This window comes from Larus michahellis, chromosome 1 (genome assembly GCF_964199755.1).
Source record: "Larus michahellis chromosome 1, bLarMic1.1, whole genome shotgun sequence".
Lineage (NCBI taxonomy): Eukaryota > Metazoa > Chordata > Aves > Charadriiformes > Laridae > Larus > Larus michahellis.
Genome location: NC_133896.1, coordinates 48,920,458 through 48,938,377, shown reverse-complemented (window position 1 = coordinate 48,938,377; position 17,920 = coordinate 48,920,458). Strand labels below are relative to the sequence as shown.

Sequence of the window (17,920 nt, the reverse complement as noted above, 5' to 3'; positions counted from 1 at the left end):
TGTGATTAAGAGCCCAAAATAGAGAGAGAAAAGGAACAGACAGCCAAAAAATTCCTTAATGAAGCATATTCAGGAGAGCACTATATTTCCCATAAGAGCCGAGCCCTTTTCCATAGTTGTTCTGTTCTGAAATGTGTTGCTCTGCAAGGATCTTTTTAAGCTGAGCTACTCAGTTCTCACTGTGTTTTTTACAAGGGAGTGAAGATGTGCAGAAAGTAAACTGCTAGAATTTTGTTTCTTGACTTTTAGAATTGGATCTTATCTTCCTAAATCCTATATAAACAAGGGGACAGGTGGCATTCACAAATTAAGCCAGTGCAACTATTTTCCAGGGTTCCTTTAAACAATGTCTCCTAATCTAATCTGAAAGCTCCCAAGGTAAACTCCGTATACTTTAGCTGCCTGCATATGCACAGAAATGCCTATTTATATAAGGGACGCAATTTCTCCCACTGAGAGGTCTAGGCAGGCAATTCTAGGCTTCTAGGAGAGGTGCAGAGTCCCTGCTCCTAAGTCTGTTTCATGGTTGTGTTTTTTTTTTTCCACCACAAATGAAGTAGAGTAAAATGCGCCCCTTGGAGCAGGGTCTGGAACATCTGTGCTGTCCCCTTTGATCTGTCTGCACTGTCCCTTGGGGTAGCCTGAAAGGCTCACTCATCTGCTTTATTTTAGACTCTTTGGTCTTGCCGACCTTTTGTGGTTCCTTTATAAAAAAAGTAGCAGATATTATTAATAGGGATATATCAGTGTCTAGTGATCAGGGAACTGTTTGGAAATGGAAGCTTTTTCTTCCTGACTCAGAGCTTCCTACTCTTTATTTCAAACGGCAGTGCAAAAACGAGGGAGAGGTCACCACTACACGCCGATCTTCAGAAGCGAAAGAGGCAGACTGAACCCTGAGTAAATGTAAACTTCTTCCTTAAGTGGTCTGCATGGCTGTCTGGAGCTACCAGTAGAGTATATGGTGAAGGGTACATAAACTGGAATTCCTCTCTTCTTCAGGTTTTGAAGCATCACCTTTTCTCTAGTCATCAAGAAGGGAATCTAAGAGCATGTTTCAGATAAACTGATTGTCCTTTGGAGCAAGACACCAAGCATTTTAGTAAAGTAGTACCCAAATTAGGCACACTGGATTGCAGCCTTTGCTAAATGAAGCAATCTTCAGGGCTGGTGAATTAGCTCGGCTTGCAGTATACTCCTGGGTTTGCTGGCGATGAACTATACACATGCTTGATGTTTAACAGACCTTGCTTCGTATTAAATCTGAGACATATGGCAGCCATTACTGAAAGAAAGAAACACATTTTTTCACTGTCAGCAACTTCGATGCTGAAACAGAACAACAGCTCTTGCAGCACTCCCGGTTGTCCGTGCCTCCTCCCAGTGGGTCTTTCTAGCCTATCTTTTTAGCCCTTCTATTCTGTCTTATGCTTGTGGACTGTTCCAGTCTCAAGCATGTACATCAGTCTGCTCAAGACAAGTTACCACCCTCTGTGGTTGTTGGTGCTCCTCACTTTTTGATTTTTAATACAGATTCTCTTATTACACCGATTAACAATGTGTGTTGCCAGGAGACATAGGGACCAAAAATCCCTGAGACGACTTCTAGCTTGGGACATCTTCCTCAAACTAGAATACTCCCAGTGGTATCTTTTAAAAGGTTTCCAAAATTCACAGAGAGGGCATTCACAGTATTTTTACTGTAATAATTTTTCCACTTCCTTTTATTGTCATGCAAATACCTTGCATACTGTTACATTTTGGGAGACTGTTCATGATCTCAGGAGCAATTTGTGTTTCACAAAGTGAAATCAAAGGCTTTACAAGTTAAAAACTACCTCATTAACACAAAATTCTTAGCCCCCTCTTACTGAAAATAAGGCTCTGGAAAGTGTCTCAGGTTGGATACTCAGAGCAAAAAGCCTCCCAAACCATTAGTCATTTTTGAAAATCTTGGCCATGGTCTTTTATTAGTCTGTAAAACTTTATCACCATACATTGCACCCTTTAAATAATAGATAGTAACACCAGATGATGGAGGACTGAACAAAACAAGTGCATGACGGAGAATATGTGTGTAATCTTGGATTTTCATGGAATCAATCCTTTTCATGGAAAACAGGCCTTTCTGCAAAGTCTGCTTAGGTATCCAAGCAATCACTTGTTCCTGCAGAGATCTTTCCAAAATTTTTTAGTGCACGTGAGAATACAGATTACAGTCATCACACACATTCCTTCTGATCTTGAGGACATTTCTTGTCATTTTTTTCCTGCTCTTTGTTTTTGTCAGAAGAAATGGAAATTCATGGTATTGAGAAAGTCTTAGCAAATGTTCCTGCTGTTTTCTTCTCCAAGTGAAGAACTGCTTCTTTGAATGGGATGTGCTTGGTAAGGATCAAATACCTGGCCTCCAAATACACAAAAGGCAGACTGTGACTTGATTCTCCCTTGCTGAGAAGTAGTTCATACAAATAGTCCCACTGCCTGTCACAGGGTAACCAGCTAGTCCATCTGCCAGTGACTTCTGTGATATCATAATGAACATCTGTACATCATTAGCAGGTTAAAGGGTAAATTCAGACCCCCATGAAACATAAGATGAATCAATCTTTCTTTTTTTGTTAAATGAGCAACATCTGGCAACTTGCATTTTAGTGTGTCACAACAGATATCTGCCACCAGGACTCACTATTTTAAACCTTTCAGTATAACATTCGTGAAGGTCTCAGGTCGTTCTTTAATGGTAAACAGACCTCAGTGCCTCCATATCCTCCCTACACGCTCTGTGAAGATTCAGCACAAATGCAAACCAGTTTTACGTTGTGCTGTCTGGCTTTTACTAGAATCATGGACGTACTTTTCATGGTGAAGCCTCCTTAAATCACTCACAGCAGAACACACAACTACTTTAACCTTCATACAGCTGTGCCTCTGCCTCTCCCCACCTCTCTTCTGTGGAGTCCAGCTGACAACCCTCCTTGTCATTAACGCATGGTATCAAATCTGTTGCAAGAGGTCAAAGGAAACATTTTAAGGCCTAGGTGTTTAAAGTGACACTCATAACGTAAAGGTTAATACATTACATCTAATTTTTGTGCTTATGATTAGTATATCTGCTTTAAGCCAGAACCTTTATTTTTAGGTATAGATGTAAATTAATTTCACCTAACTTAAACTTTTGAAACATTCAGCTCGGTATGCATGAAGGAATCAATTTTATACTTGGCTCGTAAGAAAGCTCTAATAATCTCTGAGAGATGTTGAAGCGTCTGGAGTTCTAGCAGAGTGAAACACTTAAGCACTTGTTTTATTTTTAAGCACATACTTAAGCCATATAAAAATTACTGGTAGTTAAGACGTATCTTTTCCTAAACAAAAAACAAGGTAGTATGACCATATACTTATGAAAAAAAAATATGACGTGTTTAACATTAGCCTTGCTGAAATCAGTGGAAGCTGCGCGTGTACTTAAGGGTTGCTTTCCTTTTTTTGATTTCTTATCTTTTTATCTACTTCTAAACTTCTTTTGAGACGTACTTAGTTTAAGAAGCAAAGTATTAAACATTATGAAATAAGTTGTTGGAGGTTTTACTGTTAAAATAAATTAGATAAAACTGAATTAAAATAAGCATATGAATTATTTTTAAAACTAATATAAACTCATAAAAGGTACCAGGATATATTTTATGTTTTCAGTATTTTCATTAGCTTTTCCCTTAAAATACTTATGCCATCATTCTGGTTTTGAACGTGGCCGGTTTTTCTGACATTAAGTTGTTACTTTAAGGTTGGACTAAAAAAGAAAACAAAATTCTTCCAAAATACTTAATGTGAGAAATATGTGTCTATGTCTTGGATAGCAAGTTAGCTGGAAAGAGTTTACTTAAGATCAATGATAAAACAAGATAATTAATTGGTGCCTTGATAATTAAAGCCAGACCTCACTGCAGGAGGCACTGGAGAGTATGATAACTTTGCAGAGATATATGTAAATATCTCTCTGAACAAAAAGGAAAAGGTATGGTTTAATCTTTAAAGAAATGAAAATATGTTATTAAAAAATTCTTAGCAAATGCTTTTGCTATCTTCTCCTAATCAAGAATTATGTCTTTAAATGGCATGGCAGCATCTGCATTTGATAAAAATCAAATAAAATATTTCCGTAGAAACAGATGGCACTGTTTTTAATTCTTTGTGGCCAGTTCAGGTATTATGAGAATGAATTATGATGTAAGCGAGCTTTGCATGTAAAGTATCTTCTGACAAAAACTTTGGATAAAGGTACTTTTTGAGTTACCTGTTTCTTCCAGACCAGGTCCTTTCATCTGCTAAAACGTAAAAATCAAATGCGTTCAGCTCTGTGGCTACTCGATATTAAAGTCAGGATTTCCTGTCTTTTCCTGCCTAGGTGCTGAGGTGCCTTAGTTATTTTAGGGGTTAAAAGCTGTAGCCACTGATGCGTATATATTAGGCTGTATTCATAGAACACGGCTTGTAGCCTGACTCAAGCTATTACAGTCTAACAACAGTGACCAATAGAAAGAGAAGAAGATCCAAGAAAGCTGAGGTAAGCCCAAACTCTGAAGCAATGTCAAATTAGAAACAATAGCTAATAAGGTGTGTATGGAAATGCATCTGGGAATACTAGCATGTACTTCAAGTTTTATATGCTATTAATTCTTAGGAGAACAGGAAGCAAACACAGTGGTTAGGAGCCAAAGGCTGTGAATTTACGGTGATTTCTAACTGGCTTCAGATAGCTCCAGGAACTTGACTTACAAGGTAAATTATTTTATATTTCTGTTTAAAAATGTTATTAAGGTTATGAATATTTACACAGTGAGAAGGTGCCACTTCGTTCTGTAATGTTATTCTTTAAAAATATTTCATTTGTCCTTTTTTGGAATGCTTCCAGATAGCAGTTTCTGAGGCTGGAAGATCTGTAGGATACTGCACTTGTTACTTCTAATAACAATGTTGAAAACTATTAAATGACTACATATCATATGCAGCAACTTAACTGAGCTCTTAACCTTGCTGGTGCACTAACCCTATGAGAGATTTTACTTTTTATTTAAATACTGTTTTTGCCAAAACTAGCCTCCTAATTTTGACCAGAAATTTCAGCTACCAGTCCCTTGCCTCTGCATTTCAAAATGCTTGCTAATCTTCATCAGAAAACAAGCAAGAGATAACAGGGTTTGTGAAGCACAGTTTTTGTGCTACAGAAGTATTTCCTTTTAGAGTAAATGATCATTGATGATTTTGTTCATCGTTTAATGGTAGAAGAGTCTAAACAAAGCTAAAATTTAAGTAGGCAAAACAGATGCAAGATCCATGAAGGTATATGATACAATTTGATTAGGACTTACTTTTCGTGTGATTTAGATCAGGCATTTGTCTTGGCTGTTCGCTTTAGAGAAGGAAATTCATAACTTTGGATATGAGAGAGTGAATGAGGGAGGGGAATGCATTACTCAAACATATTCCCTTCAAGCTTCTTTTTAAGAACATGCCCAACAAACAGCTGTTAAAACACTCTTTGATCTTTCACTTTTCTCTGATGAGAAAAGACCCTGGAAAATCTGATCCAGATGCCATTATAATTTAAGAGAGAGGAAAAACAGAAAAGAGGGTATGATTAATTTTAAAAGGAGGAATGCTGAGTACAGCAGTATTTATTTCATGGTATTGATAGCTTTACTGAAGATGGGACATTATATAATGTATTTTATAGCTCTGTACAGGAAAACTTAGACAGATTTATAAGGAACACTGATTTAATGTCAGAAAAATGATCTGTGTTTTCAGGTTCTTTGGAATGACACTTGCATGAACATCAGTTAAACTGGTCTTTAAACTGGTAAATGCGGAGTCTAAGTTGAATCAGGAAATTGTTCTTCAACATAAAGTACTGAGTTATATAACTCTTATATTACTGTTCAGTTTTTCCTTAACATATATAGGTAATACCATAGATGACAGAATTTGGCTGTTTATAAAGGAAATATTATTTTCTATGTAATATTGCTTTGTTAATCTAGTATGCTGGTAGAGAGTTCTGTGGAGAGACAGCTAATTGTTTTTCTCCCCTTCCAAGGCAGACAATGACTCTAAACATCTGTACAAGCCTTTTGCTCTTATTCTTGGGTAATTCTGTGTGGACTCGAACTGTGAGACAAGTTTATGATGATCTGGATCCTGAGCATTGGTCTCACTACACTTCTGAGTGTCCACGAGAGTGCTTTTGTCCTCCTAGTTTCCCCAATGCATTATACTGTGATAACAAAGGACTTAAAGACATACCTGCAATCCCAGCAAGAATTTGGTACCTTTATCTTCAAAACAATCTAATTGAAACCATTTCAGAGAAGCCTTTTGTGAACGCCACTCATCTGAGATGGATAAATCTGAACAAGAATAAGATCACCAACAGTGGAATTGAGAGCGGCGTGCTGAGCAAGCTGAAAAGGTTGCTTTACTTATTCCTTGAAGATAACGAATTGGAAGAGGTACCTGCTCCATTACCAGTGGGCCTGGAACAGCTAAGACTGGCTAGAAACAAAATCTCCAGAATCCCAGAAGGAGTCTTCAGCAACTTGGAAAACCTTACTATGTTAGATCTGCACCATAACAGTTTGTTGGACAGCGCTCTTCAAAGTGACACCTTCCAAGGACTCAACAATCTTATGCAACTCAACATAGCAAAAAATTCACTCAAGAAAATGCCTTTGAGCCTTCCAGCTAACACACTGCAGCTGTTTTTGGATAACAACTCCATTGAGGTGATACCAGAAAATTACTTCAGTGCAATACCCAAAGTGACTTTCCTTAGGCTGAACTACAATAAATTATCTGATGACGGTATTCCCCCAAATGGGTTTAATGTTTCATCTATTCTAGATCTACAGCTGTCTCACAACCAGCTCACTAAAATTCCACCGATCAATGCTCATCTTGAGCACCTTCACCTTGATCACAACAGAATCAAAAGTAAGTGTGTATTGTTAGTGTGGGAACCTATCAAGGCATAATTATTTTAAAATATCTACTTAACTACAAAAAACGCCCTTTGAAATAAAGAGATTAAAAATGTGCTGTAGATTAGAGGGAGATGAGCAAGAGGACCTCCCACAGGCCAGTTTTCAAGTCAGGTCTAAAATATGACAATCAAATATGTGCATGGAAGTAATACCACATGTGAAAAGTGTCAATAAGCAAACAGAAATAACACTTTGCAAACAAATCAGAAATATGAGTGGACTAAGGAAAATTTTTGCATCCACAGTTCACTATATACATGCCGGTAACCATTTTGCAGGAACAAATTAAGTTTCCCACAGAAAGACTAGGAGTAAATAAGCAAGAAACAACAATAAAAAAGTGGGTGCAACAAGTCAAGATACTCAATCCACTTCTGTATGACTGTTAGATTTTCAAATTTCCTGAGCACTTTAGAGACTTCACTAAACTAACAGAATTGCTATATGCTCAGTTCTTCTGACTGTCTCTCTGCCCACCTAAATTATGTAGTAGAAGCTTAAGGTGAGGCACCCTTAAAACAAAATAAAATATTGGCTGTAGTCAACACAATCTATTTCAAATATGACTAATCAGAATGTGGATATTGAATATTTCAGGCTTGAATATCCTCCCCGTCTTTTGTTTACTGTGCACAAAATGCTGACACTTGGGTTTAATCTTTATGAAAAATCTTTTTACTGATTTTACAGAAAGTCGTTCTAGTAAGGTTTATCTCCCCAAATGTCTTCTAACATTTTCTGTTTTGAATAAATGAGACAAGATTTTGTACCCGTGGCAACAGAAGCCTGTTATCATGTCATACTTCTGCTTCTAGGACTGCTTCAAGATTCATCCAGGTATAGCAGGAATGTGGTGGTTAGGGACACTGGATAAAGTATCTGCCTAATAAATTCTACAGACCTTAAATCTTTTGTTTCATGCCAAAAGCCACAATCAAAGTGATGACTTTCTATTTATCACTGCATAGAAGGTAACCAAGTCTCTACATTTGTCTTCCTGTTGTGGTGATTTAATTGAGTAAATAGAATCATAGAATAGTTCCTTGCTCCTGTTTTACATCACTGTAGTTCATAAACATAGTAAAAGTAATGGTTTGGCTTCTGTATGAAACAAGGACATATCAAAGGAAGATTCCTATTAATAATTTAGGTTGATTCACTGCATTTGCAAAAAAAAAAAAGGTATGAAACCTTGTAAAGAAAAATCAATTTTGTACAACTGGCACATATTTAAATGGCCTGCAATAAGTCTAACAGTGAATTGGAGTTAGGGCTTCTGACATATGTTGTTACTGACCATATTTCATTGCCCCCTGGTTACAAAGGGATTTATTTTAATTGCTTCACTGCAGGGCCTTGGGTGCAGACTTTATCTCCTCTCACTTTAAATGGACACTAAATTGAAATCAATGGAATGTAACCGGTCCAGTTTAAGAAGTGTTTTGTGTCTAGGTAGTATTTAAAGAGCTGCCAAATTATCTTCCTTTCCTAAATAAGTTTTAAAAAGGTTAAAACCATGAAAATCAACCTGTGTAGTATGTGCAAACTCAAGTCACATTTTCCAATGACACATAGGTACCCATGAACCTAAATCACACTAGTTTACCACAAGCCTTGTATTCCTTCAGGCCTTTACCACTTTTCAAATTCATTACTAACTTAAGCACAATGCTGCTCCTAATCTTAAAAAAAAAGGGTTTTTTTCTTAGTAACTACATAAAAGTAGTCAAAATTTTTTTTAAAAGGCAACCTGACACCTTAAATTAAAAGCAGGTATTATGTAAGGCACATTCTACCAAATAGCATAATTGTTCAAGAGGTAAGGGATAATGACATAGTCTTCATGAGTCACTGCTCTGATAGACGATATCTCAACGGGCCTTTAGGATTGCAAACAAAGAATTTCCATCAGGCAGAACTAATAAGATGTGGCATTAATTCTACAAATTGATTTTGTCTTAAACCCAGGAAGCTGATGATCAGTCATTAAGATAACAAATGTAAAAGGTTTGAAAGAAAAATAGCTGTAAAAGCCTGGATCTGGTTTCTCCAAAAAAAGAGTCCTTCTGAAAGTTTACTTTTACCTGAGCAGTATAAGCCCTTTTTATAATACTGATTCTCAGATATCCCTGTGCACCTGCCTATTGCTGCTTTATTTTCTCTTGGTGGTTCATAGTTACACTGCTGGCATTGCAAGAGCTCAGACATCAAAATTTCTATGCAAATACTATTTGCCTACTTTTTGTTGTATGTTATTGTATAACATCAGTTCTTCATGTAAGTCCAAGGCTTTATTTCTCCAGAGACCATTTATGAAGATATAAGGCAATATCCTGAAGCCCAGTGAAGTCAATGTTAGCCTCATCATTGGTCTCAGTGGAACCAGGACTTCGCCTGTGGTCCCTTCCCCAAGGCTCTCAATGCACAGAGGAAAAAAGTACTTGAAAGCCGGAAGCAAAATCAACAGAAACCCAAAACTAATTATGGCTACAACAGATATGCACCACGCCTGTTCCGTGGCGTTTTAAAACACACGTTTGTGTATTTATTCATGAGATAATAAATGCGAGGCTCTGGGTAGATGTCAAATGATGGAAAATGGAGTGTTAGAGGAAGCAAAAAGAGGGGAAGGCATGAAATGATGATGTAGCAAGTGAACAAGGGTAAGCAGGTGGTATTACAGTGCTATCAAAGGAGCCATAAAAGAGAGTGAACAGTAAGGTCCCCTAGAAGAACACCAGGAGATTAGGACAGTGCCTCTGAGCTAATATTATGCCATGTGTAGAGAAAGGGAGGAGTTCTTGAGCCATGTAGCAATGCCAGTCTATCAGAATCCATTATAGGATATTTGGAAATAAATGGTTGAAGTTACAGATTCTGACCTATTGTCAGATCCCTGTGCTATAGCTGGTACCGGCTTTTTTGCTGGAAGAGCCCAGAAAGGTTCAGATTTCCAGGCTGATCCATGGCTGCTGCACTTAAATATTATGTGAAAAGGAGAAAGGGAGTCCAACTACTCGAGTTGGACTACAGTGAGTGCAGGTAGGCGTTACAAGAATAGAACAGAAATACCCCCACAGTCATATATGTCAGAACACATTTATCTTCTAGATCAACTTACTTTCTGAATGTTTCTAGATTATGAGTTTTATTGGAAAAGAAACAGGATCTTCTGTGGTTCTTCAGAAGATATACAGTATTAACCATTAATGGGATCCTCTTCTGCAGTTTTCCCTTACAGCAGCTCCAGAGTCTCATTTTTAAATATTACACCACTTGTAATATTGATGGGTGGAATTCATCTTATTTGAATTAACCATCCTAGATTTTTGTATCTAGTTTGGGTTAGTCATACAGATCGCCTGCTCAATTGATGGAAAGAGATACACAATTGCAGAGGGAAAATCATCCCATCTTAAGGAGCTGTGCATCACCTTTTGGAAGCATTCATCTCTCCAGAGTTTATAAACAAAGTCTAAATGGTTTACTTAGACTGACACTTATCCTCTACATGGATCAGTTTAGGTAGGGTGAACTGTACCCATGTAGATGGGTTGCCCTGTCTCTCTTGCTTAAGCAAAATTCAGCAATATACCATGAAGAGAATTGCAACAGAAGAGGAAATAGAAAGGCTTTTACTCCTCTGACAGTTTGGGTAGGGTTTACTGTTCATGGGAAGAGAACAATAAAAAACCAAACCACTTCATACCACACATCATCAGGAAATAACTTCTTCATAGGTGGCCTGTGGTTAGATAACTGCTGCCTCACTTTAAGGTTGGAGTAATTAACCCAGTAAAAACTACTGCAGTGGGATAGTTTCCAGGCCAGAGAACAGAGATTTAGAACAAACGAAGCCATCTTGTCTCCTAAGGACCGTAGCGCTGACCTGAAAAGGCAGATATTTTCTGTTACATAGTGTTGATTCACCTGTAAAACTTTTAATAACTACTTTCATAATGAAAAATCATTCTCAAGCTTCCTGCTTTGTAGCTTCACACATAAATATAAGTTGTAGCTTGTTTCTTCCAAGGATATCAAATGCTTTACAAACATTAATCAAATTTCACAACATAGGCAAAGACATTTTGATATCATGGATAAGATAAAAGTTTTAAGCCATGTCCAACTGTATGTATTTATCTAGTTTCCATGACAAAGATAAAGTCCATTTCCAAGATGTTGCTAACATCTGGGCAGCTTTTCAAAATAGGGTGGATATTTTTATTTTGGGGAAAAAAAAATCATACGTGTTTTTTTTTTTTCATCATAACATTTCATCAATTTGGGGGATTATAATCAAAAGATGTTTGCATATTATAAATGCAAAAGGGGAGAAAATTTTTGGTAGAAAGCTTTTCCTATTTCTAAGCTGTTAAAAAAATGTTATACGCTTTCCATTCAGCCACTTTTTACAGTTGGTCTTGGGCCAACGATATCCTCAAGCAGTCAGACCAAACACTAAATACCATAATATGGTTAAAGGAATTTGATAAACAAAGTTTTTTTCTAGAATAAGGACATTTTGAGGCTTAAATAGGGAAAAGCATTTTAGCCAAGTGACAGCGTAGAGGTAACTTACGGGAGACAATGTGAAGAACCCAATCTATTCAGCTCTTATGAAAATGGCTGGTGATTTAAGCCATAGTTTCAAATTTTATCTGAACTGAAGAAAGCTATGTGTGATTTAGAAAGAATTACAAGGACTTGTTGGCTTTCAGATTAGGAAGAAAATTATCCCATTGCACAAGTCATATTCTTGCAATTAAAACCAACTGCGCTGAAGAATTTGAGAGAACAGGAAAGTACAAATGTTAAAAATTAGAGACACTACACGAAAAGCTCCTATGATTCAATACTGTTATCATTTTGAATCCAAGACCTTCATTGGGGAATATTATCAGCTAAAATTAATGTACTGTCATTACAGTAAGATTTTCAAAATCCTTCAGCATTAACCTTGTTCTGCTCTCTCTGAGGGCAGGGAGTTATTTCTCAATGAAGTTACCCAGTAGTTCTCTAAATTATGTTCCTCTCTGTCCAAGGTAAAATTATGCAGCTAGTGACCTTTATTCATAATTGCAGCACATTAAGTAGGTGATTCACTGATCCAGATTACATTACATTAAGATGCTTTTTTGCGTAATCAAAAAAGCAGTTAATTCTTAACGCACCATTTTCCATCTCTGATAGGAGCAAGTGTCTGCAATACAAGTATCGGTGGAAGCCTGTTTTACTTGTTTTCTAAATGATTTTTATATTTATGAACCTTTCCCATGGGAATTACCTAACATACTGGTCTTCATTTTCAGGTGTCAATGGCACTCAAATATGCCCAGTCTCAATTGCCGTAGAAGACGACTACGGTTTTTATGGCAACATCCCTCGCCTCCGATACCTTCGCCTGGATGGAAATGAAATTCAACCTCCAATCCCACTGGATGTCATGATATGTTTCCGACTACTTCAAGCTGTTGTCATATAAAGATATTGCAATGTCACTCTTGTGCTGTGAGAGTGTTAAGATACAAGTTTTGCTGGAATGAAACTTGTTCTAACTCATAAATCAAGAAGTAACAGCTTTATTTTGACTATATTTTTCTTTGCTTGCAACTTTTCTACAGCTGAAAAGACTGTTCTTCTTTCAGAAGAGAGTTTGGATGGACATGAAGCATGTGCTTAACACTTTGCCTAAGAATTCCTAATGCAAATATATTGAAAATCGTCTGTGTAAGAACCCAAATATTCCAAAGCAAATTCTTGTCTACTCCCTCTTTATTGTCAAATGCTACAATGTCTGTCCTGTTAATATCATTGCTACAGACAAATTATATTTCCTTATTTTGTTACATAGTAACTAACACAATGACTTTTGGGTGCACTTGGCTAAACATGCATGCCAGGAAAACCATGAATTGCATGATTACTAGTTATCAGAGCTGCCACTGTCTTTTTTAAGATAGAGACTACTTGGTGAACAACCACTTAACACGTAAATAGCTCACAAATTGTTGTCATCTTTTGAAGACTGGTACTTGTAAGGCATGAAGGATATGAGGCTCAGAGTCCAAAGCAATATACTCAATATATATTGTTGTAAGGATTCATTCAGTGTATGTTTTCAGAATGAGAATACACCGATCGAACTCAAATCCAGGGACAAAGGAAAAAGAGCTGAAATCTTGGTCTATCAAAGTGGCAATTTTCTGCTGTTTCATTCATCAGTATTCCATTTCTAGTTTTGACACCATTTCTTTATGTAGCTTTAGGATAGTCATTGAATATTTGGTTTGTTTTAGTTTCCATAGAGATAAAACCAAAGAGAATTAAGAAATTAAGATATACATCCCCTCCCAATTATTTACTGGACTAAACTAATATTTGCATAGGAATGGTATCAGTTTAAGCAAATGCAATCAACTCGGAGCAGTATTTAGCTATCTGCTGACTCATATACATGCACATAACAACACTGGATTTTAGAGAAGTCCAGGTATTTAGAATACAGCACATTCACAACTCACTAACACGGGAGATATCAGCAGGCATCTTTTTATGAAATCTGGTTGTTGTTTTTTTTTTTTTTCCTATTTTTATAAGATAATATTGGGATTTCAATACACAACTTTAATATTAGAGTCAACTATTCACTGGGAGAGTATGAAATTTTTATTTCTGATAGCCAGCCCAGCAGACTATCCATCAATCGTATTATTTTAGTCTTCTTGTTTTTGTAGATAGAGGCAATTAGATGCTCTTTGATAGCTTGCGTCTATTTCTAACATTTTAAGACTGGCCTTAGTAACAAGCATTTAAAGGCTATGCATGTCATATAATGTTTTCTTTGAAGAAGCAGCATTTTCTTAAAAGTAGATTTTTAAAAAGGTTGAGAACTGCAACTTCTAGCATTCATTCTCTTTATATCTGAAAATCAGGCCTTATTCTGCTCCAGTGCGCTTGTGGAAATAACACAGTATAGAAACCCAGCATAGAAATAACCCATTCAGAAATCCTATCCCCAAAACGTTTATTTTTGCAGTTCTTTTTATGTGATTGCTGAGAAACTCCTGCCCTTCTAGCAAAACGTTTTCTGTACCTCTGTGTTCAACCTGTATGAAAAAAACACAGATTTTAAAAGTCTCTACAATGTGTATGCATGTTTCCCTATGTTCTTTGCTCAATAATAGCATAATAATTTATTTTTTGGAAAAAATTATGTGACAATACTACTAATTAAATTATAACAATAATGATGTGCTTTTACTTGGAGATTAATTTCTACTTTAAACAAAGAACAAATGCACACTCCAAAGTGAATGTTCATAGGCATATATGCATATTATTAACATTATTTACAGTTCTAACTGACTATACAGCAAAGCATCTTGAAGTTCCAACCAAAAATTATGACCCTTTTAGGCACTATGTACATATTAAACCAGAAAAGACTAACCTTCCCTCAAAAGATGTCAAGCTTATGTATGAGAAAGGACGATATGTAAAATCATATAGGGATACTGGAGCATCAAAGTATTCAACTTCTTGATAGGGGCATTATGTGATGAAATCAGGGGCACATAATCTGATTAAATCACTTTTAGCACTTATTTTCCACCAGCTGGCCTGATGTTAATGGATTTTTTCAATCCACTCTAGGGTTGAAAGCCTTATAAATTGGTTCTTCAAAGACCAGTACTATTTTACGAAGCAATCTTTGGACACATGCAAATTAATGCAAGACTTGTCCTTGTCAAATGCCGGTTAATCTGAGTGAAGATAAAAATTCATGGTACATCCTTGGACAAACTTTAATTGGGCTGAGGAGCTGCTGCTGCCAAGTGCTCTGTGTTCTACACCTGTGGTGCCACCCACTGACTACACATCTGGGAACTGTTTAATAAAGAGAAAATCCTCAGTATCCTCATTTAGGCTAATTTGTCCCATCTTGATTCCTTCTCCCAGAACAAGCAGTACGAAGTAGAATGAAAAATAGTTGTGTCACCGTAGTGACCATCACAAGATAAATCAACCCTGGTTGGGGTTTGAGCTTCTTTACTGCACGCATGTCCCTATTTGCAACAGTCTTAATGTTCTTAAACATTCTGGGAAAGTTGGTGAAATTTCCCCTCAGAGTACAATAGCAGGCCTAAATTGCATTATTGTGCAGAACTAAACAATGTAGGCTTTCAGCCACACTTCATTCAATCCATTTGTTATGCCAGAAGACTATAAAAGAAAATGTAAAACACAACTGCCTTTTCCCTATGAAAAGCGTCCCTAAAACTATGTAAAAAGCATCACTGTGCTTGAAAGTTTGGTGTTAATTCTTCCTAATCCATGATTGGTGTAAGGCTCCCCACCGATATTTCCTGGTGCAGAAAAAATTGCAGTCTCTTCCACTGCAAAGAGGGAGGAACAGACCTCTTAACTGTCCTGTCTGAACCCACAGCTGCCTTCATAAAGCCCACATTTGTTTCACTTAGTTGTCAGAGCACATCACAAACAGTTTTGAATGGAATACCATGTACAGAAACAAAGACATTTACAAGTATGAGAAGCTGAGGACTAAGCGGGTCACCTTAAGCACTCCGCAGTTGTGGTCAATCGCTAACCAAACCACAAACACCTAGTGCTTTGCCAGAAATGAGTATGACCTATGAGTCAATTTTGAAATTATGGTTGTTAACACAGATGTGCTATCACCTCAGCCCAGGGTACAGACAGTTGCTCTGTAAAGAAAAGCATTAAAGCAAAGTGAGAGGCTCAAGAAATGGGAAGTACCCAGACGTTTCTGACACATCTGCCAGCTTGATTGGAGGCTGGATCTGCCAAAAGACTGTGTGGTTTTATAACACAGCTGGCTCTCCAGGAAAAAAAATCCTTTATAGACGCTGCCAGCATAGTTAAAAATTCAGCCATATGCAAAATCTCCCTGCTCCATACTCTTCTCCAGAATTTTCTGTTTCTTTCTCAATATGCCGAACACTAAGCTACCACTTTCTTCTTCAATATTTTTAATGGAAAAAACCACCACAGCAATCATCTGCAGCTTGCATGACACTTGAAGGAAGAAACACAAACACTAGGAGGTAAAAATTTAGAATACAACTACAAAGCCAATTTGCATGTTTGTAATTACTAGCTCCATCACATATTCCATGTCACCAAAGGGATTTTTGTTCACCCTTGCTGCACACAAGTGGTTTCCAATGTTTGCCACAAATACTTGCTGTCATTTTTCCAGCCTAAAACCACTATTTGCTGATATTACTTTGCAGCAAGTTTCATTATCTATCTGGAATCAGATTACTGTAACACCTAAACTGCTGTGTTGGTTGTTCAACAGCTAATATCCCACTTCTGCCACGTGTGGCAGAGAATCTTCAGCATTGGTGAAGTCAGCAAGTGAACAGCCTCCTCTTGGCTGAAAGTCTCCTCCATAGTTGCATTTTTTTCCCCCAGAAATGCTTACCCGTTTAAATATAAAAGGTAGCTCTACAAGGCACCACACTGCGTGTGTAATGATACTTGGGACCAGTACTAACCGCTTCAGGTCAAACGTATGAAGAAATACACATAATTTTCATCATGTTCTGCCTTAGCTAATTTACCTTCTTCCCCATTAGTAAAGGTAATATTGCTTCTTAGTCCTGTGCTTGTTCTGTCAGTGCTAGTTCAAACAGATCTATACTGTAATGCAGTTGAAACCCTTCCCAATAGAGCTGTTTCTCACTCCCCCTGCACAGTTGCCAACAGCCTGGGTATTCTTCTTACCGTTTTTGTCTTGGTTTCTGTAGCATATGCATTTGACTCACCTATCTGCCTATGAGCTTGATTTAGCTTTATTTCTTCAGTGTTATTTAGCTTAAGCGTGTTTACGCATGCTGCGCTAATGGCTGTTCTGATTTCATCTGTTTCCTGGCAGTTCAGCCGCATCTGGTTTTCTCCAGGGGAAGCACCAGCCCAACTGCCGCACACCTACCACAGCAGAACACGGTGGCCCACAGCTCACAGCATTCACACCTCCTCCCACGCGCCTGCACGGACCCAGGCTGATGCTGTCATACAGATAGGGTATATCTGGAAATCTCTTTTCTAAGGCTTCACCTCCCCACCCCCAGTCTTTTTACCTTAAGGAAATTAGTGAAGAAATTGGAATCACATCTTCCACAAACAAAAGCTGTTCCTAATTAGGGGCTGGGGTAATGAAAGTTACATGTGGAATCAGCAGCTCTCAGTGAAGCTAGGCTTTTTCAATTAATCATTTATTCATTAAAATGCTCCATCACTGTTTTTCTGAATTACTAGTAAATTCAGAAAAAATATGCAAATAGTTTCAGCCACAGGAAAGAAAAAACATAATTAAAACAGTGCTCCTGCTTCTTATTTAATAATCCTGTTGCTAAGACATCCACGTAGCATGATATGCTATTCTCTCCAGGCAATGAAACCCTGGAATTTGTCTGAAATCATACTCCTACTACTAGGAAGCCCATTTCAGGGAGTGTAATCTCCTTGTGATGCTCTGCTTTGTTTCAGGACTTGAAATAATCCACTGATTCTCTATTCTGGCAGTGAGCATAGCCTTCATGGTATTATAGGATCTAGGCTCAAAGCCTTGTCTGAATCAGAAGCAGAGTGAATTGGAGTGTAGATTTTTTTTTTCTCTGGGGAGGCTGTTTTGAGCACCAGACTAGAGGTTCACTCTGTTTTGTGAATCCTAAGATTTGTTTCTTTTAATGACTGGAAATACTTCAAACAAAAGAGATTGATAGCAACCCTTCCCAACACTGCCTAGCAGCAGAATAGGCAGGAGCTACTCTGCTGAAGTTACACCCAAAATGTCTTCTCCGAGAAAGCCACCAGGCACAGGGCCA

The 17,920-nt window shown here is 37.4% G+C and overlaps 1 protein-coding gene across 3 annotated transcripts; it reads left to right on the top strand.

Annotated features, from left to right (window-relative positions):
- The first annotated feature begins 4,471 nt into the window (after window positions 1–4,471).
- Window positions 4,472–14,295, top strand: KERA (keratocan). 3 transcript variants are annotated; one of them, XM_074572653.1, is made up of 4 exons: window positions 4,472–4,567; window positions 4,685–4,782; window positions 6,101–6,993; window positions 12,356–14,295. In XM_074572653.1, exons 3-4 carry the CDS (start codon window positions 6,108–6,110, stop codon window positions 12,526–12,528), a joined length of 1,059 nt encoding a protein of 352 aa, XP_074428754.1. In that variant the 5' UTR covers window positions 4,472–4,567; window positions 4,685–4,782; window positions 6,101–6,107; the 3' UTR covers window positions 12,529–14,295. The 3 variants fall into 3 exon arrangements, with proteins under 3 accessions (XP_074428754.1, XP_074428757.1, XP_074428756.1); XM_074572656.1 differs by having other exon boundaries at window positions 6,105–6,993; window positions 12,356–14,279; XM_074572655.1 differs by lacking the exon at window positions 4,685–4,782 and having other exon boundaries at window positions 4,507–4,567; window positions 12,356–14,279.
- Window positions 14,296–17,920: the final 3,625 nt, after the last annotated feature.

What these genes read in the sequence shown, in the direction of transcription:
- KERA (XM_074572653.1), top strand. Translation starts at nt 6,108, where the DNA reads ATGACTCTAAACATCTGTACAAGCCTTTTGCTCTTATTCTTGGGTAAT. An exon ending in TGATCACAACAGAATCAAAA is followed by an intron (nt 6,994 to 12,355) that starts GTAAGTGTGTAT and finishes CTTCATTTTCAG; the next exon opens with GTGTCAATGGCACTCAAATA.